Source organism: Botryllus schlosseri, chromosome 13 (genome assembly GCF_051294905.1).
Source record: "Botryllus schlosseri isolate E-star chromosome 13, Bs_hap1, whole genome shotgun sequence".
In the NCBI taxonomy this organism is placed as follows: Eukaryota; Metazoa; Chordata; class Ascidiacea; order Stolidobranchia; family Styelidae; genus Botryllus; species Botryllus schlosseri.
In genome coordinates, this window is record NC_137248.1 from 10868075 (window position 1) to 10893644 (window position 25570).

A 25570-nucleotide genomic window follows, 5' to 3' on the forward strand; every position below is an offset into this window, starting at 1 on the left:
TAAATGAGGTTAACCAAGCTCGAAATATGGAAAGAATGTTGTCGTTGTGACGTAATAATGACAAGTACACAGAGTCGCGAACGGTAGTAAACAACGCACGGTTACGGTACAACATACACAAGATCGGCTGTAAAACAGTCGAATGACAAAACAACACTATTGAAATATTCCCAGCGTGTAGAGGTGTTCCTTTTGGCGACAGAGGATCGGATTTTGCAGCTTTATAATGGTTGATTCAATAGTGTGCAAAACAATACAATAACAATCAGTTTTCCATAGTTGCTCCAAAGCTGCAAAATCCGATCCTCTGTGGCCTAGGGTTACCATATTTTGGAAATGTGAAATGAGGACACTTTTTCAGAATTTTCAGACTTGCAAAACCGGAGGAGAATTCTGAAAATATGGCAAATTTCTCCCGCTTGGTGGTCGGTTGACTAAAAAAAAGGTCATCTTTTTCGCTCAGCGCCCAAAATACAGTTTTTCCCTTCACATTGCCAGGTGGTTGACTAAAAAAAGGTCAACTTTCCGCTCAGCTCCAGAAATACCCGCCGTAGCGTCACTTCGGTGCTCATTTGCGGCATCTCATTCGAATTTGGCTATGAATTTGACCAAAATTCTCAAAAAAGAGGACAAAATCTCAAAAAAGAGGACAAAAAGGCGTCCTCCGAGGACACTTTCAAAAAAAGTCGAAAAAGAGGACAAATCCTCTTAAAGAGGACGTATGGTAACCCTACTGTCGCCAGAAGGAACATTACCGAGAAAGGATATTACCGAGAATGGACATTACCGAGAATGGACATGGTAACATACTCAGAGGTGGTCAGTAACGAAGTACTTCTACTTTTTCGAAGTACTCAAGTAGTTGTCCTCTACTTCTGGTACTTACTCAAGTAGATCTGATTTTCGCTACTTCTACTTCGTAATATTATGTGATCTACTTACTTACTTTTCGCTATTTTCAGTTTGTCAAGTAGAAGTAGTTCAATCTTCTAATTAGGAAGATAGCCTGAGGAATTTCGGGGCTGTTTTCACGGAGTATCAATATTCAATTTTCATAAAATTTCAGTAAAGCCCAGAATTTTCGTCACGCTTCGCGCGCAGTGGATACGGAGTGACCAGTGTGATTTCACGAAAGTATCGGTGACTATAATTCAGGTAGAGGGTTGGCGTGGTTCCGTTCACACCACATTGTCGCCCTTCACCCATATCACATAATTCATCACAGTATATATGGCTCATCATACAGTGTTGGGATCAAGTCACTACCTTCGAGTCACGAGTCATCTCGAGTCATTGCACATTTTGACTCGAGTCAAGTCAAGTCAAGTCAATCGATTTTCGAAGGTGACTCGAGTCAAGTCAAGTCACCCTTTTTTTGGAGGTGACTCGAGTCAAGTCGAGTCAAGTCAAGTCAAGTCACGAGTCAAGTCACAATTCAAGTCAAATTGAATTTCGAAGTATGAGTGATGATTCAAAGTCATCACGTTGTGCTAGGTGTATGAAAGACAGATTAATTGGCTATTTATCTTGAGTCAAATCACCAATATAAAGTTAAATAAACATGCAAAAAGACGTTGCATAGCCCACGCACACGTAGAACTGCTATTAGAATACGTGAGTAGCTGTACAGTTACATGCTACACTCAGTTGTTATCAGCCAAAATACAGGACCGCGTACGAAGCAGGGCTGTGGAGTCGGTAAATTTTACCACCGACTCCGGCTCCGACTCCGACTCCGCACATTTTCAATATACCGACTCTGACTCCGACTCCGACTCCTGAGTCTTTAAACGTACCGACTCCGACTCCGACTCCGACTCCTGGGTCTTTAAACGTACCGACTCCGACTCCCGACTCCGACTCCGACTCCAGCATTATTACCAATTTACCTCGAAAATTATCTGCCACATTGTCGGTTGAATGACTATCATACAACCATTAAACATATGCAAACATATGATTAACTGTGGCATGCTGAATTGTTTCATTGTGGCACAGCTCGAATTATCCACTATGCAATTAACATGAAATAAAGATTTGCTAAATATCCTTCCTTATTCAAGTTTTTATAACATGGACTCTCTAATATCCTGAAATGTATGAATCATTCAAATATGGCAGATATCCAATCCTGTATAATAAAAATGTAGATAAAAAATCCAAGTGTAGCTCTTGTGTATGACTCAGCAATTAAAAAAGAAGTTGAACTTACTAACTTTGTCATTACACACTATCCTGATTACAAGCACAAACACTCTTACTACTAGTAATAGACATTGGTCATAAATGGAATTTAGTTAAGTAGTCAAAGACAATAGCCTATATGTCTAGTCTACACGTACTTAATCAAGTATTCAAGGATTGGGACTTGCAGTCCTTCTTAATCATTTGTTCGACCCAAACAGCTAAGCTACACTACAAATATTTTTAATTTTTTCAAATGGGAAGCATCGTTTGGTCATATTTACATATTTTTACAATTTTACAAAACCAGCCGATGCATTTTCTCTGTCAGTATCATGGTATAATTCCAAAAATTGCATCAATTTTGACTGCATCGTGAAAACGCATCTTGCGATTTTCTTCCCCTCTGCAACTGAGTTGTAATTTGCAAGTAATGTCTTTTATCTATATCAGGGGTGGGCAACTTTTTCGGCGAAAGGGACACCTGAGATTTACGAACCATTGCGCGGGCAACGGGAATGTTGATAACCTTTTTTTAGTCGTCGATAGGAGCGAACCGAATTATGAAACATTGCAAACAAGACTTATATTACTACGCTCTAAAATTGATAACATTATGTCTTCCAACTGTGCAGTGCGCAATCAGGCCCTGGTCGCGCGAAGCGCGAAATTTTTTTGCAAGATAACGACTGAATTAGGCTATAGCTATCTATATCAATAAATATATCGCTAACATACATTGGGGGTCGCATCTGTATACCACTGGGCTCATTTGGCAAGGACAGGATTATTCGACGTTTAGACATAGCAAAATCGACGGTATCAGTGAACATGCCTCTAACATTTTGTGCAAATGTTTTGTCGGCGATCTCGCTGCGAGTGCACAAGCGAAGCCGTATCTCCAAATTGCGAATATAGTTAGACTCAATTCTGTGAAGAATATGTATTTATAATTTTCAAAAGGGGGCTCAAATACTGAATGCAAGAAATCTAGTGACAATGAATCATACGAAGTACCGAGAAAAATTTCAAGTCAAATAAATCTTCAATGAAATATTCTACTTCATGGTCATATACGAAGATCTGGGATAAATGTGGCTGACCCCCGGTTACGTCAATGCCTCAGAACTGTTGTTTTAGTCATCATCAAATTTCTCGGTCATGCTAATTAAATTTTGGTTGGCCTTGCAATTGTACCTGATGTCATAAATAATTTCGAGAATTACCTCGCAGGCCACACCTAACCTTCTCGTGTGCCAAATTTGGCCTGTGTGCCACGGGCTGGCCGCAGCTGATCTGTATGGTTAATAATAACAGTGATTGGTGGTACATAAAAATTATATTGAAAATTCTTTGAAAGCAAATGTTTTCATGATAGAGAAGTTGGAGTTGGAGTCGGAGTCGAAATCATAGTCATTCTCACAAACTCCGACTCCGACTCCAGTCAGTATTTTCCCACCGACTCCGACTCCGACTCCGACTCCAGCTATTACAGTTTTCACGACTCCGACTCCGACTCCGACTCCATCAAGCGAAAATTACCCTGACTCCGACTCCGACTCCACCAACTCCGACTCCGACTCCACAGCCCTGGTACGAAGGCCCGAGAAGTTGAAACAAATTGATTTGGTACGATTGCCACACTATACCCATCTACACATCCCTAAGAATATAAACGCACAGACTATATTTGTTCGATTTAAATCATACACGAGTGTTGGCAAAACTGAGCAATGCGCAACGTAAGCATTGAGCCGTCTAAGAAACAGAGATACATTGCTATTATATTAATCTATTACTGGTACGACAACGTAAACTGTGATTGTTTCGTTTGCGGTCAATTTATTTGTGATGTAGCAATGGAGGATCAGTGTAACGTACGATCAGTGAATGACTGGTTGATCTCAAAAGTGACACCGGCGTATCTTGAACAATTCGAATATACACAAGATACATTGATTTATTCGACACTGTTTACTTAATGACTTGAAATTGACTCGTAAATTTTGCACCGAGTCACGAGTCAATGCAGATTTCTGAAGCTCCGAGTCAAGTCAAGTCAAGTCATTTTTGCAAAGTGACTCGAGTCAAGTCAAGTCATACGAAAAAGTTGACTCGAGTCTGACTCAAGTCAAGTCGTGACTCGAGTCATCCCAACACTGTCATCATAACGTTTGAAAATGATGTTTCGCAATCTAGCATTTACTTGTCATATCGTAATCTAGCATGTCCATGGCGTGTCCAAATCTGGAAAAGTGTACTCTGACTTTTTTTTTAGTTTTAGAGCGGTTTTAGCATACCACCTTTGAAACTTTCTGGACTGAAAACATGAAATACATGTTCGGATTTTAGAAGTAGTATTTATATTTCACTTTCAATTCCCAGTATCATATACTTTGAGTTATAATTAATATCAGTTCTTTTGTTTGGATAACGTACATGTTTAAGTATAAAAGCAAGTGTAGTAATGCCTTTAATTTCTGGAAATGAAGCTACATAATATGGCATTCTAATGGTCCACCATAATTTTTATTACCGTTTACTAATCGCCCAAAGTGTTTACACCGTATCCAATACAACTTATCCGTATTGCTCTTCGACTAAACTACGGGCCCTATAATATGGGGAATGGCGCCATACGATGCTATTTTCTAAAACGTGCTGTTCGAGTAAACAGAGGATTAGCATCGCATTTCCATATCAATACTATCATTTTCATCCCATCATGCGGACGAATGCTTATGCAATCGAAAATCGGATACCTGCTGGTATGCATCAATATGAATCATACTCGTCACCTATCGCATAGCTCAATTTGCACCTTTTTACAATCCATGTGAACGAATTTGGATCGTTTTCACAACTACTTACTTACTTGAGTACTTTTAAAGTCAGTCAATTCTACGTCTACTTCAAGTAGTTTTAGGTTGCTTAAAAAAGAAGTACTTCTACTCGTACTTGAGTAGATTTTTTCGTCGCTACTTCTACTTCTACTTGAGTGGATTTCTTGACTACTTTGATCACCTCTGCCGAGAATGCTATTACCGAGATGTCCATGACCGAGAATGCTATTACCGAGAATGGACATTACCGAGAACTGACGTTGCGAAGGCTTTTATTATTATTTCAATGCGGATTTTGTAGCTGTATTTCTTGAAATGCGCGGTCGTGTCTTGAATACCGGCGCCGTCTATTGGATATGAACGAGTACTGAATATCCATTTTCACAAAGATATGTGACGCGGTAATAACGCGTGACGCTCCCGACGATACCTTTGCGTATGATCGCCACTTATACGGCACCAAAATTGAAAAACTATTTTTTAATGAATATATAACATCCGACCTACTCATTTCTATCTAGCAGCTCATCCTGAAGGTATTCTTGAAGAGCGGTTCTTTTCCCAGATCCCATATAAACATCTCTAAACAGCAATATGTTTTAGTTTAGCAGTAATGAAGCGAAACTTCATCGTGATTTCTCTAATTTAAAAAATTACAAATTAGGTTATCAACCATTTTGCAATTCGAAGGTTTCGCGGTCCCCCTGGAAACGCCCCGCGGACCCCCGGTTGAGAACCGCTGACTTAGACAGAGCACTATGGTCGGGGTGTCCGCTCCTTACCAAGAACAGATAACTCTCATTCACCGGGACTCACTCCAGCGCCTCCGGGCCCAATTGCGTTGGCGCACTGCGCGTCGAATCGCCGATCTCCTCGTCGAGACTCGGGACTATTAACTAGATTCCCGTTAAGCCACCGCGTGGGCGAAGACAAGCAATGCCCCGATCAAAAACTGCGTTTGTATGTTCGACTGACCCTTGTTCAACTGCTGTTCATATGAAAGCCTTAACCGCTTCGACTATCAAATCTCTCATTTGAATATTTGCTACTGCGACAGCGGGCACTGCGTTGGTGACCTCTGGGCTAGAGTTTAAAGCACACAGTCACACACTCAACTTATACATATAATTTGTGATGGTACTCCCGTCTTGGCCCCATTGGTCGCACGCAATTGGGCCAGATCAGAAGTCGAATTGTGGCTGTTGTGTTGGCAGCCTATGTCGTGTCCACTGTGCAGTGGCGTACGCCGGGGAGGTTGGAGTCAAAAATGGAAACCCCGTTCTTCTGAAATGCCAATTCGATCTCTAATGTTTATAACCTCATTTGTAATTAAGCAATCGGTATCAGGCTGTCGCGTTTCGAGACCGAACAATACCATGGCACTTAAGGCATTACCGCGCATTTCTGAACTGGTGGCTTTTCTGACAGGGTACAACAGAAGTCGCATTGATTTGGATTAAATATTCATTCGAATGTTTTTGTTTTGCGCTGAAAGTATAATTTGGTTTTGTTCTTATACCGTACTGTTGGTGCACAGTTCATTTTGTGCGCCAGTGCGCATGTAGGCTATCTATGTAATGCATTAGAAGTGTAAGTTAGATGTGTGTTATGGAGAATTTTTGTTTTTATGACTGAGCGAAAATATGTGGTACCACGAATGCTTGCAGGTTAGCGTAAGTGTTCCCCGGTTATAGTAAAGGTTAAGAACCACTGCAGCGTTCATACTGAAGTGTTTATTGAAACATCATAACGCAAACCCGAACCACGCAACAATGCATCGGACGAGCAGCAGACACCGCGCTCGCCAAGTCAGTCCAGCGTGAAAGACGAATGTGTATACCGTGCAGCAGTGGTTCTCAACCTTTTTGACCTCGCGGTACATCCTGAATAGGAAAATAGTTCGTGGCACCCAAGCAGTTCGAGTACCACGACTGCAGATATCGGTTAGTACAGTGGTTCCCAACGGGGGAGGAATTCCCCCCTTGGGGGGAATTTTGCAATTTTTAGGGAGGAATTCCACTTAAGAATTGTAACGGATTTCCCAAATTGTTCATGTCCGAACTGTCATGTATTCAACCAGTTATATTCGATCGTATGCTCCTTATGCCTGTTTTTTGTTTGCTGAAAGTATGTTCAAATGCTATTTGAAATCTCTTTTTCACATACAAATCCCCCCCCCCCCCTTTTTAACTAGTTCAGATTTTCTGCAAATTTGTAGGCCAGCGACGGCCTCTCAATCAAATGTATCCTAAGCGAGCAAATGGCGTGCCGAATCCATCACAACAAGGCCTCTAGTGAAAATATATATTTTATATTTTCAAGTCAACATTTTCAGACAGTGACAAAATATTTCGACGTCTTCTATTCAAGTCAAAGAGATCGCTAGCCTTGCTTTATTTTTAGTAAACAGCAACCTGAACGATAAAAGACATGTTAAACTCGGTTGAATGTTGCCGAAACGTAATGGATGTCCTAAATTTCAATGAGCTCCAGTAGGGAATCTGATCACGTTATCACATGTACGTTAAGTATCAATGCTGTAACCAAGTCCCGAGGCTCCAAGTCACAAATCAATCTCACTTTCATAATTTTGACTCGAGTCAATTTGAATCACTTTCAATTAACTATTGAGTCGAGTCCGAGTCCAAGTCACCGAGCACGGGGTAGAGTCCGAGTCATGGTATTATGACTCATGTCCGAGTCCAAGTCAACACTGTTTGATGATATTGAATGATTTGGATTTGTCGTGATACACTAATTTTCCTCACTTTGAGCAGTTTCTTGTCGCATTGTCAACTGTCAAGTACCAAGATCACCAGACGAAATTCCGATAGGGTGGTCAGTCCTGGTCACTTTACTGTTCTTCGAAATTACAATGAAATATCGGTCTTGGCCATCTTATAGTCTCGAGTCATATGGCTTGGTTCAAGTCATGCACAATGACTCGAGTCCAAGTCGACTCAATACCCAGATTGTTTCGAGTCGAGTCGAGTCGTTTCCGTATTTAGGGAAAATGACTCGAGTCATCAGAAAATGGCGACTCGAGTCTGGTCAACCCTGCCATATGTGAAAGTACCAATATTATTGGCCAAATGCATACGCAAGCTTGAGAAAAAAAATCGCAAGACCAGTTAACTTATACATACTGATTTTTCGCGGCAGTTGTTTTTGCGATTGGTGCATGGTAAGCCGAAAACACAAATGGAAGTGTGGGGGTCTGTCGAGTCAAGTCTTCCAGAATTTGTTGGTTGGGACCAAGACCATTGTTTTTGGAGGTCTGCAAAGTGTTATTACAGCACTGCTAGAAACATACACTAGATACAGCCCGTCTTAATCTCTCAGTCAACAGGTGTTTGCGCGGTAAAAATGACCTTTTTTAATCATCGGGCAGATTTATCCTAAGGGGGGAATTTTGGCTTAAATTTCGGCCAAGGGAGGCACGAGATGAAAAAGGTTGGGAACCACTGGGTTAGTATATAATTGGTGTTCTGATGGTGTTGCTCATAACTTGTCCGCTACAGAACATAATGACCATATGTTTGACCACGATTGGGTCACGAACAGTATAGGCTTACTGACCATGAATGCTATGTTGATGTACGGGTAGCAATGAACTTTGGTTATGGTAGTTCATGAGAATGAGTTTCCATGATAGACCAAGGACATTACATGGCCGGCCATGGGATAGCATTTTTCATGCCCGGCCACGTAATAATAATGGTCGGCCATAAAAAAAATCCGTGGCTAGTGCTGAAAGTCCGTCTATAATTCTACAGCGAGCACAGACAAAAAGTAAACACGTTTAGAGCTGTTGCAATTTTGAACACAGTTCCGAACTACACAATAAAGTTTTCGGATTCATCGTAAATCTGCTTTTTCTCTTCTCCTGGTACAAAACAGAGACAGCACGGGTGAAACATGATTGCTGATCCACTTGCGATAGTTACTATCTGGACACATTTGTTCATGTGTCATGCGTAACTGTGCATTTCAGAGCATCATATTAAAAAAAACATCGAAACAAGTCAGCAAGAATCTGCGATGTCAAAATATTTAAATATAATTGCAATGCAATGTTTCAACAATACACGTTATCGTTTCTTTCTCGCGGTATCAAAATACCTATCGGTCAAAACATTGTCACAGAGATCTTTATCGTTTCCATTCAAGGTTGAATCGATGCTCCTAATCACGGTGCCAATGAGTGACGGTACGATGCATGATCTGGAATTTTTGCCCCAAGGTGAAACTTATCGCAGATATCAGATTGAATGTACTCAGTGGAATGTATAATACTTGAAAAGATCCGCGAATTGGTGTGGCACAAACGCCTTCGTGGTGGATATTTATATAGTGTAACCATATCGGATTGCCAGAAAATTGATATGGATGGAGATAGCAACTTAACAACATGACAGCATATTGTCTCGGATAGGCGCATAATTATACACATGCGTGGATGAACGCAGTATACTTCCTTTTTCTCCGCCTCTCCCCCTTGTAGGCGTGTCGATATTCCTGTGGAATCTTCTTCATATACGATCGTCATTCTTGGTCTGCATAGTCTTGGATCAGTCGACTTGAATAAATATTGATTCCAACTTCCAACTGCAGCCTTACTGCTTTCGCGTAGTATAATTCAAACATTGTTTGTTATCATTTTTACGATGTGAATCACACGGTCTGTGATTTTTATCGTGATTTTAATACCTTTTAGTATAGGGTTACCATAAGTCCTCTTTTAAGAGGATTCGTCCTCTTTTTTGACTTTTTTGAAAGTGTCCTCGGAGGACGCCCAAATGTCCACTATTTTGAGATTTTGTCCTTTTAGTTGAGAATTTTGTCTAAATAAAGGGTAAAATTCGAGTGAGATACAGGAAATCAACACTGAAGTAACGCTCCGGTGGATATTTCGGGAGTTGAGCCGGAAAGTTGACATTTATTTTTAGTCAACCAGCCACAAAGTCGGGGAAAAATTACCATTTTTTCCTGGATTTTACTCCAGAATTGTAATTCGAAAAATTTTGAAAAAGTGCCCTCTTTTCACATTTCCAAAATATGGTATCCCTTTCAATTATAATATGAGTTCATTTTATTCAGAAAATTTTCTTGAGTCCTCTTTCATGCGTTGTCCGGCGTTTCTACATTATGGAACGCCTGCTGTACCAAATAATTTGCCGTAGCCGAACCTATGACCAATGAACACGAATGCGTCAATGGGTTGGTTCATGTTTAAATATCTGGCTTTCGGAATGCGAGGTTTATTGTGACTAGGGCTCATAATTTTTGAATACACCTACATTAAAAGATAATGTACTGATGAAAGGTTGATAATGCGAGTGGTTCATCTTATCTAGTCAGGTCATCCTTTCTTCAAAGACCTACCCGTATCTGGTACCATTTTCGAGCTAAAGATACCCACTGTGTATTTTGTAATGGTCTATGCCTCAAATTACGTCTGTATACGACATATAAGACAAGAGGAAATGGAACACACTGTATTCATTGTCGCGGTGCAAATCATCTCAGTAGAAGTTAAGCGGCAAAATAGGGGGTGTGCAATTAAAACAAACATATATAGTACTTGACTTCTTTTCACGCCTTCACTTTGTACTTCCAGTTGAATTAGTTTTGCTGTAACGTGGAGATCAGTATACTTTTTCTTGTATAATTGAGTAGAGATTTACTTGGGTATCAACAATGACTACTTCAGCCATCTCTATAAAAATAGTAACACTTTTGACTCAAACATGATTGTAGTTTGTTTTGACGATTTTAATTGGATAAACTGTAACATGAATCATTCCTTCTGTAAAATTCAACACAATAAATTGTTGCTAATTGCTCGTTTTGAGATAGGGCTTAATCGCGTATTAAATAATGTTTGAAAACACGCAACCTTAACACGATGCCACGGACAGAACATTTTTTGATAAGCGTAAAATTCATATCCACAAAGAGCACCGCATGCTCCTTCGTGAAATATTCCAACCACTTAAACCAAACATTGCGAAACATGAAATTCAGTTTCACCATCAACCTCAGTTTTTTTTCTAATATTGTACGATCGCATGAGATATATCTTGCCTGATTTTGCCAGCGGCTGAAAACTGACTGAAAACTGGCGCTTATAATAACGAGTCTTGCTTGAACGACCTTATTCTGCTGCATGTCTTGCTTGGATGGAGGCGCGTTGTCGTGTCTGCGCTCCGTGTGTGACTGTGTACAGAGACGGCCCGGTCGCAATGCGATGCCAAAAGTGGTGGCGCAGCTATCCCGCTGTGATCACTCGTCGATGATATTCCGCTATGTCTCGCATAAGAAACTACTTCTTGCTGTGATGTCTTGAGACTCTATATAAGTGTATGTAACACGTGTTTAAGTGTTATTAAGATTATGATTGAGACTCTATACGCTACTACTGCATCAACGTTTGAATAAACCGATTGTATTGAACATAAATCTGTTACGAAGAACTTCACCCAAGGCAACAGGCTTCTCGAGTCTAGTATTCAAGTATAGCCGAAATCCCAAGATATTTGGTTAGCTACGGAGACATGTAGCCTTTAATTGCTGCAGTGGTAAATATATCACTTTTCAGTCTGATCAGTACCCAAGTTTTTTTTTCTACTTTTGCAGAGTACTCAAATAGGTTTTTCCGACTTGCGCTGCTTACGTATGATTTTCCACAACTTCCTTCCTTCCTATTTACTTCAAAGCAATTTTTATTGCTTACATCATAAACGTTTTTTCTAGTAGAGTATAAAGTAGTTTGGTGTATATTTGCATCAACTTTATGTGTGAAATTGTCATATCAACCGGTCATAGCCCCTGCATCGCGGTAATTGAATTCATTTCAGAAAATAGCACCCATGTGGAACAATTTTCCATTTGCTATCAAACTCTAACTCACTACATGTTTTCGAGCGCCAAATCAAGACCGTTTTATTCACACGAGCGTTCGAACTACAGTGTTTATTCCTCCTTACAACTATGCACTCTGTCTTTTATACATATCGTTTACTTTTATATTTTATTTCATTCTATGAATAGCACCCTAGTGCAGTAATGATATATTGTTATATTCGGCGCTCTATGAATTATTATATTATTATATTCTTTATTCACACTAAAACTGGTAAATACACACATAATCCAGGGAGCAACCTTCTCCCAAAGGAAAATGACGAGATTGGAGTACATTTTTAAAATTCCAGTAATACAGTCAAATTGTTATTCCTATGCAATACATGAACGCCGAATATCAACGAAATGGGCGAAGAGGTCACTGTCGAAATTTCCATAGATCAATGACTGATGGCCATTTTCCATCGATGCATCGACATAGGCTCTACGAACGATTAATATTTCGGCTTCGTTCAGGCTATTGCCACCTGAAAGCGCATTTATATAAAATTGGATGTAGCGACACCGACCTATGCGACCATTGTATAGCACCTGAAACAGTCGAGCATTTTTTGCTGCGCTGCCATCGATATGATTTTCATCGAAACTTTTTATTCGACAGGGCGCACGAGCTAAAAATCGCTGCAACACTCGAAAATCTACTGATCATCCCGAAATTTTATCCCATGTTGCAGAGTTCGTTCTATCTTGTGGCACATACTTGTAAATCGGTTCTGGCCCACATTTTGGTATACCGACCGCACATTCTATTCCGTGACGCACCTGGCCTCACAAGAGAAAAGCGTCACTCACCTTTTCATCAATAATAATAATAATAATAATAATAATGAAGAGGACAGATTACAGAAATGCGGTGGATGAAGAATAGGCAAGGGTTGCAGAGCAGAGGTAGAGATGATTAAAAATGAAGAATCGAAGTTACAGAAATTAATATGTGTATTAGTGTCATGAGTCATTTTGCATTAGTTGCTGAGACGCACTTTGCAATTTCGGAAGTAGAAACCCATGCGATTAACTGCTAAAATTATGCGATCCCTTAACCAAGTCTGTACTTTTTGAAGCAATATACTTACTTCGGTACTTTTCAGACCTTAATTTTCTACTTCCTCTTGAAGTAGTTTTCACGTGTATTGTAAATCTCTACTTCGACTTGTACTTAAGTAGATATTTATGACGCTATATGTACTTGAATACCAACTCTGACTACTTTGACCACCGCTGGATGTCACTAACAAACAATACGGTACCTTTCACATGCCTGCAGGCAACAACAGGGCGGCGTTCATGATTGATTTACCTGTCCTCACCGCGCTCTAAGGATTTCATAAATCCCACGTTCGAATTTCAAGTCATTCCCGCTGAAACTGTTTTTGAAATCACAAACAGAAGCGACAAAGGGCATTATCGTATTGAAATTCGGTATGGACTGCAGGCCATGAACGCCGACGTGTTTGAAATCGTCCTGGCTTTACACATCTATCAAACTACAGATTCTAAAAACAAAGGCTCTAGAGCCATTTCATTCCAAATCAACCATAGTCTGGAACTCACCGGATTCGGACATAATCAAGCGCTCGATCTGTTTCAATCTTTTGCGCACGCAGGAATTTTTAGGGTAGTGTAAAACCGGATCCCGATTGGATCAGTATATTAGTTTTGTTGAATCGAATCCTATAAGATATAGATATGTGACCTATATTTCAACTGATTGCCTAAAACATGGATTCTTACTAAAATTGCGATGGTCTATTCTAGTACTCGATCTAATGCTAGTATATTTTAACTACAATTTATATATTGACAGTGAAAGCCGAATAGCCATAATAATGATTGTAAAATATTTATGGTTTTTGATGCTTACGCTATTTGCGTTGCAGCACGAGTCTAAGGGTGAGTTTGGAATATTGTAATGTGCCTGATAAACTAATGTGAATCGAATTTTGCTCAAATAAGATTTAAAAATTATTAACACATATAACATATAGTTGAAGAAATCTTCATTGCGTGTAATACGAATAATAACACGAACTACACTTTATATAGGAAATTCGGTTTGCACAACCAACACCCCGAGCATGCATGACATAGTGTTTTTGATCGACGGGAGCGGCTCAATCGCGCCAAACGATTTCCAGCAAGTCAAGATGTGGATGTTGCAAGTGGTGGATCAGTTGCAACCAGCCCTGTTGGGACCAGCGATGAAGCCGCGGATAGTCATAGTACAGTATTCCGATACCGTCCAAATTGAACTTGAACAAGCTGTTATACAAGTGTCGTCTGCCGAAATGAAAGTCTCCGTGGAGGCCATTAAACAACTTGAAAGAGGGACTCAAACGTACAGAGCACTGCGGTTCATCAACAGTGACGTAATCCCTAAGACTAGGCCAGGCTCCTTCAAGATCCTGATCACAATTACCGACGGACAGGCAAGCGATGACCGCGATCCAAACGCCATTAATAACGCCAGGAGAGATTTTGACGTCATGCTTGCGATAGGTGTAGGGCAGGGCTGGCCAACCTTTTTGGCCAAAGGGCCACATTTGATTGACGAACTATTGCACGGGCCACTATCCGCGCCAAGCGCTAAAATTTTTCGAAGTTCATAGGTCAATAATATGGTCACTTGACTGTATTGCGGGCCTGCTGTATATCGCTGGGCGCAGTTTGCAAGGACTGGACTATTCGTCGCCTGGACATATCGATATCAAAAGCTTCGACCAACATGCATCAATCATTTTGTGCCTATATAGGTTTCATCGTGGACGGTCTTTCTGCTAGCGCAAGGTCGTATATGTTGAACGACACTCTGTCTCGTAATCGCGAATATAATTAGACTCAATCTGATACATTAGACGTTCTTTCATTTTCACAAAGGGGTAACAATATTTAAAGCAAGAAATCGAGTGACAACATGTTGCGCGAAATGTGAAGAAAATTTTTGCTTTTGATAAACGTATCTCAAATTATTCTGCTTTATTGTAGTGTACAAAATGTGACTGGCTCATGGTTCTGCCAATGCGTCGGAACTGATATTTTGGTCATCACATCTCAAGTGTTGCGGCAAGACTAATCAAATTTTTGATTCGCCTCGCAAGTTCACAATCTGTGCAATCCATTTCGTATTATATTACAAATTTCGGAAATTACCTCGCGGGCCACTCAAAACCTTCTCGCGGGCCACATATGGCCCGCGGGCCACGGGTTGGCCGGCCCTGGTGTAGGGGATCAAGTTAATCTTGTTCAACTCAAAGATCTTTCTCATGAAACTGAGCCCATCATGATCGACTCATTCACTTCCATCGCAAATATCACGGAATCAGTGGCTGCAGCATCTTGTTCACCAGCATCCCAAGGTAATTAACTTTCTATAGCGCGTTTGATGTTCCTACTAGTCTAGGCTTACCATACGTCCTCTTTTTTGAGATTTTGTCCTCTTTTTTGAAAATTTAGGCAGATTTAGAGCAAATTGCGGGTGATATGCCGCATATTAGCACAGAAGTGAAGCTCCGGCGGGTATTTCGGAGTGAAAAACGGTGATTTTAGCTCTGAGCGAAAAGATGACCTTTTTTTTTTTTTTTTTTTTTTTTAGTCATCCACCCGGCAATGTGGAGTAAAAAACGTTATTTTGAGCTCCGAGCAGAAGTGATGACCTTTTTTTTTTAGTCAACCGATCACAAAGTGGGAAAAATTTACCGGTTTTTCAGAATTTTACTCCAGTTTTGCAAGCTGCAAATTTCTGAAAAAGTGTCCTCTTTTTTGATTTCCAAAATATGTTAAGCCTATACTAGTCAGGGATGTAGACAACATCCGAGCCACCAGATGTTTTATTTGGGCCCCTCGTTCTGATTGAAAAAATTGCCACTACGCCTGTAGGCTTACTTTCTAATTTTGGTTCGGTTATATAGGTTGGCGCTTGTCTGCATAATACCGAGTGAACTCGTACTTTCACAAAAATCTCGACATGAACACAAACCCGAAATGTCATATGCATACCAGCTAGTAGGGCTCTTCAAAAATGACATCTTTTCTCAAATCGCACTGGCTACTTGATAAAATTGTCAGGTTACCTAATTTAAGCCTACACACCAAATTTGGTTTAATTCCAACCAGTAGCCGCATTGCTACAGGAGAAAAAGGTTTCTATTTATTATATAAAAATAAATGACAAAAAATTTGAAAATTTTATGTTCACCCCATGAAAGTGTTAGGTTGTCTATAGAAACGATGTTCCCACATTTGGTTCAATTTCAACCAGTGGAAGCCTAGTTATTGCCGTCGGAAAATTTGGATTATGAATAAAATAGTATATACGGTGACCAATTCTTAAATTACTTATTAGAGTAAATACTATTTTATTCAAATCCAAATTTTTCGACGACAATAACTCCGCTTATACCGGTTGGAATTTAACCAGATTTGGTGAACATCGTTTCTATCTATAGACAACCTAACACTCTCATGGGGTGAACAGAAAATTTTCAATTTTTTTTGTTATTTATTTTTACATTATGAATAGAAACTTTTTTCTCCTATAGCAATGCTGCTACTGCTTGGAATTGAACCAAATTTGGTGTGTAGGCTTAAATTAGCTAACCTAACAATTTTATTATGTAGCCAGTGCGATTTGAGAAAAAAAGTCATTTTTGAAGAATCCTACTAGCTAGTTCTAAATAGGACAATGTGATGTGAGGTTGAAAATTTCGGCCTGAGGCCTGAGTAGGTAAACTTCGGCGAAGTTTTTCAAAATTGTTCGACGTGTCGAAGCCAACAAGACTCATTTACGGACCAAACACAAACTGGCAGCGGAACTATTCCGAGCCGGACATTTCGGCGCTTGCAGAGTATCGAGATTGAAGGCTTCGAAAGTGTCGAAACCGCCGGCGCTGCATACTTCCGCGTCCGCACAGCTATAGTTAGGGCAGCATTTAAAACAAACGGCGTCTTAAAACAAAATTGTGTTTTTTCAAGTTGTAAAATTATGCCATAATTGTGCAAATACTTTCCAAAAAATATGTTGTATGAGCCTACGGACAATTCCCACCCGATATAGCCGATGTATATCGATATGGGACGGTTGGAACCCTCAAAATAGTCGGTTCAACAGCAATAGTACAGATATTTCGTCAAAGGAGCTATATTTACCCTATATATTCAATGGTCAATGTCAATCCACTATGACGTCACAATTGAATATTCGGGGCGTCATAGCTTAAAAAACAATGAAAAACATATTTTAAACAAGGGCCCTGTTTTACCTATAGCCAATAAATCTGGCAGTACTCCGGCATGTGTACTGCAGTGGTCATGTTTTCTGACTATACTTTCAGATCAACGTAACAGTGTTTGGCGCTTAATATTTATGCTTAGGATTTTGGGCAAAATAAAGCAGTTTTGGGGATAGGTTTGCATCACTTTTGAGAGTGGGATTATCATACCAACCGGGAAAAATCGCTCATGCATGACCGTATCAGACACAGTATATATTTTCGAAAATTGTTCTATTCGTTGTCTGTTATGTCACTTTGTGTTGTCGTAACGATTCATGTCGCAATCTCGAAAGAAGTCCACTAACAATTTATTACTAAAAGTATACCACACTTCGACCAAGTCTATTGGCAAAAACTACTTACTTTGGTGCTTTTCAGACCTTTCATTTTCTGTTTCTATACTGGAAGTAGTTTTGGCAGGTCTTGGAAATCGCTACTACTGTTTGTAATTGAATAGAAACGCTGACAAAATTTGCCACTTCTGATAATATTTCAGGAGTTAAAGTGTACATACATAAGCCGACAAAGTATGGGCCTATACACGTTCCAAAATTATTTGGCTTTCGATCAAGAATCGTTTGTTAGATGCGGAAACGCTGGATAATAGACAGTGGTTAATGGTTTACAGCAAAAACATATGTTGGATTTGTCATCGACGACACCAGCTCAATGGGTGAAGAAATTTCCGCAGTGACGGAATGGATAAGGGACTGTTCTAACGGAGTAAACAAAGCTTGCGGCGAGTCGCCGACAGGAGGATGGCTTGTGGTTTCTTTTTCTGATCCAGGTTGGTGATATCAATTTGTAAGTCCATACAGACAATATGTATTATTGGACATTTGAGGATACACTAAACAAGCACTCTTTGTCTCCTACGCAGGCAAATTGTCATAGATTTGCGATCAGATTTTGAATGACGCGACGCAATTAGCCTACTCTAATTGCTTGCTCACTGATCATCACATGCCCACATTTATACTGTCAGGGCTCAGCACATATAGTGTGGAGTTTCATAACCAAGTAATCATAATTTTCATTGAGTAGGCCTATATATGTTGCGCAGTTCAGTTCACTGTTGTCATAACTCGTTACGTTATCGTGTCATTTTATTCTCTTCTGTTTTACTGTCGGTTGGTGTTGTATATTGGTTAGAGCTACATCAATGGTTACTTTTACATTGATATCTCAATAATCAGGTTTACGACGAGCAGCCAGTTACCTTGGTACGCCATAGTTGGAATTCACTCTCTTTTATTGTCTTCGAGTTTTTACACTGAAGTTGTTCTTTACTATAGCTTCAATATGCTTTACGGTTTACCATGAATCGTCAGATTTTATCTGTCACGCCCTGAAATCGCGTATTATAGTAATTATACGACTTCATGGTACTTGGGTTGTCAGAGGTAGCAGCAACACTGTCAAGTTGACGGATTCGGTTAGGAGTAGCCAACATCGTAGCGATTAGGATCTTTAACGTTAGCTGCGCCGAGAAGGTACGCGACTCGTCATTCGGCAGGTCAGGCCGAATACGTAACACTAATCATATAATCAATGGTTCAGTTATCATCATCCATTGTCAACAGTCAACAGTCAACACCTTCTAGCAGTGGCTCCCAATCCTTTTTCAACACGACCCAAACTCATCGACGAAATCTCGCGACGCAAGAAATATTGATTCATGAAAAGTCATATGGCTCAGGAAATAATCCGAAGACTGAATTATTAAGTTTATCCCTCGCAACGCCATTGCAATACTCGACAGTAGGGCGATAAAACTGCGCATGTCCATTGTCCATGCTGTTACAGTCAGGCCAGGTATGACATGTGGGGCATAGCCCCGGGAAACGCGCTTATTCGTCGTAGGGTTTATATTAATTGGACGCACAAGAATCGGTTCGTGAATTATAAGAAAATCGCCCCATATTTAATTCTGATTCTGAAAGACTTATCACTCAATAACTATCGACCAGAAGTTGCTATCCCAAAAATTGCACATCGGAACACCTGAACACCTGATGACCCGAAAACCTGATTGGAAATGGTACGGAGTGATAGTTTTAAATATGTTTCGAAACAATGCACACACAGTCTTGTTCAGCATATTGTTCTTGCCATCTTCTAGTATTCACGATGGAATTTTGCCATTTCCATTTTCTTTTATCCATCAAGAGAAATTTCCCAAACGAAAAATACTCAAAAGAATCATCAGGTGACGCGATTTTCGACGTGACACATGGGTTGGGAACCAGTGACGTCTTGCAACCGTTGTTTTACATTATATTCGTGACTATTATGACCAAGGGAATGGTTAATATATGATGTAAATATACTCACTTAATCGTGTTTCGTATCCATTTCATTGCATAAATAGGTATTGGGCAGGTTGTAGGCCCCACTCTTGACGTCAGGATGATAATCAATGCTCTTACAAATTACATTCCTACTGGCGGGGGAGATTGTCCGGAAATGGCCATGGGCGGCATTGAGGTGAGTAAATAAACGGAAGCGCAGTACACCGTTTGCTTTGTCTGCAACTGTGCTTGAATTAAATTATACCTCAATGAAAATGTTTTTGCTTATCTCCGTTCGTAAATAAAGATTAATTTAATCCTAAATACAGATTGATTTATCGGCTTCTGAATATGTTCACATGAGAAATCGATTGCGGGGTGAATGACGTTTGGGATAGGCTACAAAATACACGTAATGCTCAAATTATGTCATATATATGGAAAATAATGGTGAATATATTGTTGCAATAACATATAATGTAAATCATGCCGTAAATTAGGCATTTCAGAGTTATAAATGCATACCAATTACAAAGTCGATTCTTCTTCCAGAAATTAGTCAACCAAATACCGAATCAAAGCCAGGAAAATGTTTGCAAGATATATTTCTTTTCTGATGCGACGCCAAAGGACTCTAACCGACAGGGCGAAGTTAAGGCACTGCTGCAACGCAAGGGTGATCTAACTAATTGATTCTCGAATATGTGTATCGCAAAACCTGGCGTTTTATAGCCCGCGAGGCGATTCTGGCCGGCGCGCAAAAAGTTGCTAGGAATTTAGAACGTAAAGCATACTTTTGAACATAATGCGTGGACTAAAACCATAGGCTGTACAAACTGAACCGGATGTGCGTTTACTTTGAAGTGTGTTCATTTATGTACCGTTATCACGTATAGAGCATGCGTACGTCATATGCGCAATCCAGATTCAAAATAAAGCGAATATATCGTGGTATGTTCATTGTTTGTGGCCTTTGTTACATTACGCCATTGCTACATACGTTTCCAAGGCCAGAATTTCTAAAACAAGCCAATCAGTGCACACTGGACAGTGCACAAATGCACTGCACATGCACATTGCACATAATAGGCCTATAATATGCGGTCGTTGACTCGCCATAAAATGTCATGTCAAAAAAAGAAAGGAGGAGGCTGAAGGCCGAAATTTCATTAAGATTAGGAGCACTCAATATTTGTTTATTGAAGTCAGAGGCAAGCCCGTCTTTTAGTTTAGTTTGTGGTGATCAGGTCGCCTGGTTTAAGGAGCATATAATTGGAGTCGGCATTATGAGGAAAAACACCCGTTGAAATACAGGCTCTCGACTGAGGCTGAGAGAACGTGAATTTCAAAATAACAAATAAAAAAGACTATTTTACCAAGCTACACACAGCTTGGGATGTGGCGACCAATTCCAGCTCTGTGATATCACAAATACATACATTTTGATGACTTAGTAGACAAAAAAGTGTCCTGGATCAATGTGATTAAAATCGAATTAAATATGTTTCATGGATATCATTATTCGGAACAAGGACACTGAATCAATATTATTTTTGGTAAATTTATCCTCACATTCCAATTGCGTAATATTAACACATCCACTTAGCAGCCTGTTTTAACAATTCACTTCTATCAATTTAGAAATAAAACTAATTCGCCCTAGAATACAGTTGAAACTTTTAGCTCGGCGCGCCAACATATTTCCCGCTTCTCATTTGACCCGCTGTGAAAAATAATTGTCCCTGGTCTATACTGTACTATTTCCCTTATGATTATTTCCGAATATTCATGCGCAAAAACAAATAGAATATGGAGACACATTGTGAAATTTGCATGCTTTCAGGATGTCAATTTATACCTATCCTGACCGGATGCTGTGGAGTCTGCCCGTCGGTCTGCGATTCCGTTAGCCAGGACTATTGTAGAGACCACGTGACTGACTACGTTGGCAGTTCGACGCCGCGGAACGAACCACCCGGTGCCATGATCGGAACAGGTTTTAGTTCTTTTTACCATTAAATCGTATGCTGTCTGCTTAGATCGATACATTAGGGATTTGCATGTCTACAATAATGCTATTGGTATGCGAACAACAGTCGGCTCGCACCTCCATAACTTGAAACTTGATAGTCATACGTGCTATAAAATATAGACTAATCATGTTGTGTTTAGAGAACTTTGACTCTGAAGTTAGATATCAATTATACCCTTCCCATCCAATTTTAGGTTACACCAAATGATCTATTGTGAACGTATGGGCTCTATACTTCATTGGCTTTAACGATCCTTTATTGTATGTAGCCGTAATATTATGTTCACAACTAGGGCTGGGCAAAATCGAGTACCTGAGTGATTCGATTCTGAATCACGTAATATGCTTCGAGTCGAGTCGAGTAATCGAGTATCACTCATTATGATGTCATAAGAGAATGTAATATGTCAAAGTTCAAATATGTACCTTTTATGCGACCACGAAGAATATAATGCCTGTTATCCATCACGTTAAAGATACTTTGGTATTTTTTCGACAATACCGATTCATTGGACTTTGTGACAATATTGTTGGATGATCACGATTTTGGAAATGTGCTATTTCCGGTAACGTTCGTAGCTTTGTACTTTACGTTTCGTAAGCTAAGATACGGCCAATCAAGGTTTCAAGGCTTCAACAGTGAAAATTAGTTTCGAAACTATAATTCTCGTTGATAAATAAATAATTTCAGTACTCGAAAGAATCGTCTTTTACTACTCGACTCGAATCATTAAAATGAATACTTGATTCAGATTCGAGTATTCGAATCATTGTGGCCAGCCCTATTCACAACTATAATGTTTCACTATTAATTACGGAGCCGTGAATGTGGAATATAGATGTGAACGTGAATCATACCATAATTTTCAGGACGTCGACCGTATAGCTTCTTCAGTTTGGCAGAAGACACGGGGTCCCCGGGAATTATCTCCGCACCGAATAGCATCACGGCAGCTCAACTTAAGAGCATTCTGGTCACAGTTGCTCCCACAATGGGTAAGCGCTATGAAAATTGTCACAATCGTTGTGTCACGCATAATTACGAACTATGGATTTGAGTATTCAAGAATTTTCACCCGCCCATGAACTGAATCACATTAGATTTGTTCATCTAATGCAGGGGTCGCCAACTCAAAATGGGTCGCGGGCCACTTTTCAAAATTCCTAGAGGCCGCGGGCCGCATGACTTCAATATCGAGATATAGCCAACGCAGCTTAACAACCGCGTATGATAACTCTACGTAAGTACAATGCTGTGCTCTATTACATGGGCGATGGGCATAGCCACCACAAAATGAATAATATTTTATTGAACAAACACAAATACAACAAAAAATATCATGCCTATCAATTTCATTATGTTTTCAGCTATGAGCTGTGCACGATACCTGACAACACTCTGTGGCAACTAAAACAGGGGTGGCCAACCTTTTTGCTGTTCACGGCCGCATTTTGATTACTCATGTAGCCCGCGGCCGCTTTCCGGTACATAGTGGTAATAAACAAACTGGGGCCAAACATCCACGTTAAACTCGCCATGACCATTGCTGGTACACTCCGGACAAATCTATTTACTCATAACGGCATACTATGGGCACCGAGATCGAGAATATAGTCATGTTGCGAAGAGCGACAGGAATATGTACTGTAGCCGCGCGAAGCGCGAAAATTTTTTCACATTCATGAGGGAATTTCTTCATTCAATATTAGTATAGTTTCACATATTACTATCAAATATTCGTCCTTTCTCAGCCCATGTGATCAGATTCACCGATAGAGTTTATGCAGGGGGTGTCTTCAAAAACTTAGAAAAGTTAATGCTGTGGTGCATCTTTGGGTGGGTCAATTCTCATAAGTGCCCTATGTTGCATGCAGTTATTTCTTGACCTCCCATTAGAATTGTCGTTATAGTGAAAGTATATTGGATTCGCCCAAACTCAGGACAACACGAAAAAAAATTAATTCGGGATGAGCACAATACGAGTAAAAATTGGTATTTCTTTAAGGGGCGCATCATTTTTCTCTGCTGTTCGCATCTGTACTGTGGGACTCAGATTACAAAGGACACTGCTGTATTTAAATCTAAAATCAACTCGCATTGAAGCGCGCGTAGCGCGAAGAAAATTTCAAGAATAATTCAAACCTCTCATTAATTAGGGGGTCAATTCGTAAATTCAATTTGCATAATATTGACAGCCGCCAACACATCCGGATTGAATTGAGTGTCAACGGCCGCATAATTTTTCTTCTACTGCCGCAGATTGGCGCCCCTAGGGTTAAAGAATCGATATTGGAGTTAGTTATAGACACGGTAGCCTATTTGCTGGAAAACTATCTCCTCGAAAAGCATGCTCTCTTGGTGAGCCCGAAGTCGTTTATCAAGCCTCCCGGTCTTGGCAGTGGTGGGCCATTGCACGCCAAGGCAATATGCTCATTCATATTAGCAAATTATTCCTCCATAGAATGATATCACCATGCAGAACCGAAGTAATAGTGATATTGGGCACCGTAGAATGGCTTACTTTGAACAACAACAACAATATGTTTAAACTGAAATCAATTTCGGCATGGTTTACTGAGCGTTCTTTCAAAATTTCTCCAAATCAAGCCGCGGGCCGCAAAACATGACCTAGCGGGCCTCGTGTTGGTGACCCCTGATCTAATGCCTGTTATATTTATTAAGATAACGAAACATCATATATAATGCATTCCTGTAGAATAGCGACGAAACAACCCTTTCTCAGCGTCATTAATGTTAAAATGAGTATGGTCGAGAAATGAGTCATATGAATGTACATTGTACAACTATTAGTCAAAATGTATAGTAAATCAAACTGCATGCTTAGAAGTGGGATGCCGAGGAATTCGATGCAAGACCTACCACCATTGGAAATTAAAATTATCATTTGCCCACTGACTTGTCTAATCACGCTCGGTGAAGAATACCGTGTAGCAGTGGTCGGGAACCTTTCTTGTCCGAAGAGCCATATCGGCCTTATTTTTTTCCATTTCACCTCCTAAAGAGCCATACATGTCAATCAGATGTTACGTTACAATTGAAAATTTCTGACTTTATGGTAGCACTATAATTCGAACTCACTACACATGGGGTTTGTCGTATGCGCCACATTTTTTCTGTAAAAACTCGAACTAATCATGCTGGCTGCCTTACTTTGAGCATGCGAAACTTGAGTTACGATAACGTAGGTTCGCCCTGATGATCCTTTGAGATGCGAGAACCCATGATCTGATTACATGCGTAGGTGGAGCCAAACATGGTCACTGCAGCAATCTATATAGGCCTACCCACTCTAAGCTGTTAACGAAAATCTTGAAACCTTCAATTATTATTGGTATTTTCTATTGATGTTCATGAAGGACTAGATTTTGAACATTTTTCTCCCAATTCACACAATTTGCATTTTATTGTTCGAAAATAAAAGCGTGAAACGAGTGGTAAAGCATAGACGGGACAAGCCTCACCATTGATAACGCAATTCATCGTAAATAGCTTAGAATTTATTATAACTGGCATTAATCCAATGTAACTCTCGCACTGAATCCGAAAATCTAAATACTGATCGAATTCTCAACGTATTCGGCGGTAGCATATAACACGCCTATTTTATCGCAAGTAGACCTACTTACCATGCCAATCAAGAGCGTGGAGCTATGGCGTTGTTTGTAATTCAAGTTTGTAATTGCGAATGTTACATCCACGGCAGTTCATTCCGCGCCGTAGATTAGGGAGAAAATGTGTATCTGAGAACTGCGTTGTCATATTGGTGTCGCCATGTCTGCTATTCTCTTTGATCAATCAACCTATCGCGCAATCCAAGATTTCGACTCGGCTACATCGAATTCCCGAGTGATATTGGTCGCCGGCGCCACAGTAACTTAAATTTGGGGATTTTAAAAAGAGTTCGAGACCCTAAACCTGAAGACGGCATTGCCTTTACCTCTCAAAGACATGTTTATACTTCCACGGGAATAATTATTCTGGTCGTAATGAAAATTTACTAACAA

The 25570-nt window shown here is 40.0% G+C and overlaps 2 protein-coding genes and 1 long non-coding RNA gene across 7 annotated transcripts in view; 2 read left to right on the top strand and 1 right to left on the bottom strand.

Moving 5' to 3' along the window:
- LOC145454176 (matrilin-1-like) overlaps positions 1–14732 on the top strand; it is an 88960-nt gene extending 74228 nt beyond the window's left edge. The window contains exons 2-4 of the mRNA XM_080332194.1: positions 13759–13844; positions 13998–14457; positions 14705–14732. Coding sequence (XP_080188320.1) covers positions 13781–13844; positions 13998–14457; positions 14705–14732 — 552 coding nt within the window. The 5' untranslated portion in view covers positions 13759–13780. The remainder of the gene's footprint in view (positions 1–13758; positions 13845–13997; positions 14458–14704) is intronic.
- Positions 1–25570, bottom strand: part of LOC145454493 (uncharacterized) — a 426394-nt gene that overhangs the window by 338925 nt on the left and 61899 nt on the right. The window lies entirely within an intron of this gene.
- The window catches only part of LOC145454453 (uncharacterized), a 44724-nt gene continuing 34327 nt past the window's right edge, over positions 15174–25570 (top strand). For all 5 annotated transcript variants that reach the window (XM_080332447.1, XM_080332449.1, XM_080332450.1 and 2 more), the window contains exons 1-6: positions 15174–15307; positions 17850–18008; positions 19593–19708; positions 20065–20188; positions 21356–21508; positions 22415–22540. In XM_080332447.1, the coding sequence (XP_080188573.1) occupies positions 15232–15307; positions 17850–18008; positions 19593–19708; positions 20065–20188; positions 21356–21508; positions 22415–22540 (754 nt within the window). In that variant the 5' untranslated portion in view covers positions 15174–15231. The remainder of the gene's footprint in view (positions 15308–17849; positions 18009–19592; positions 19709–20064; positions 20189–21355; positions 21509–22414; positions 22541–25570) is intronic.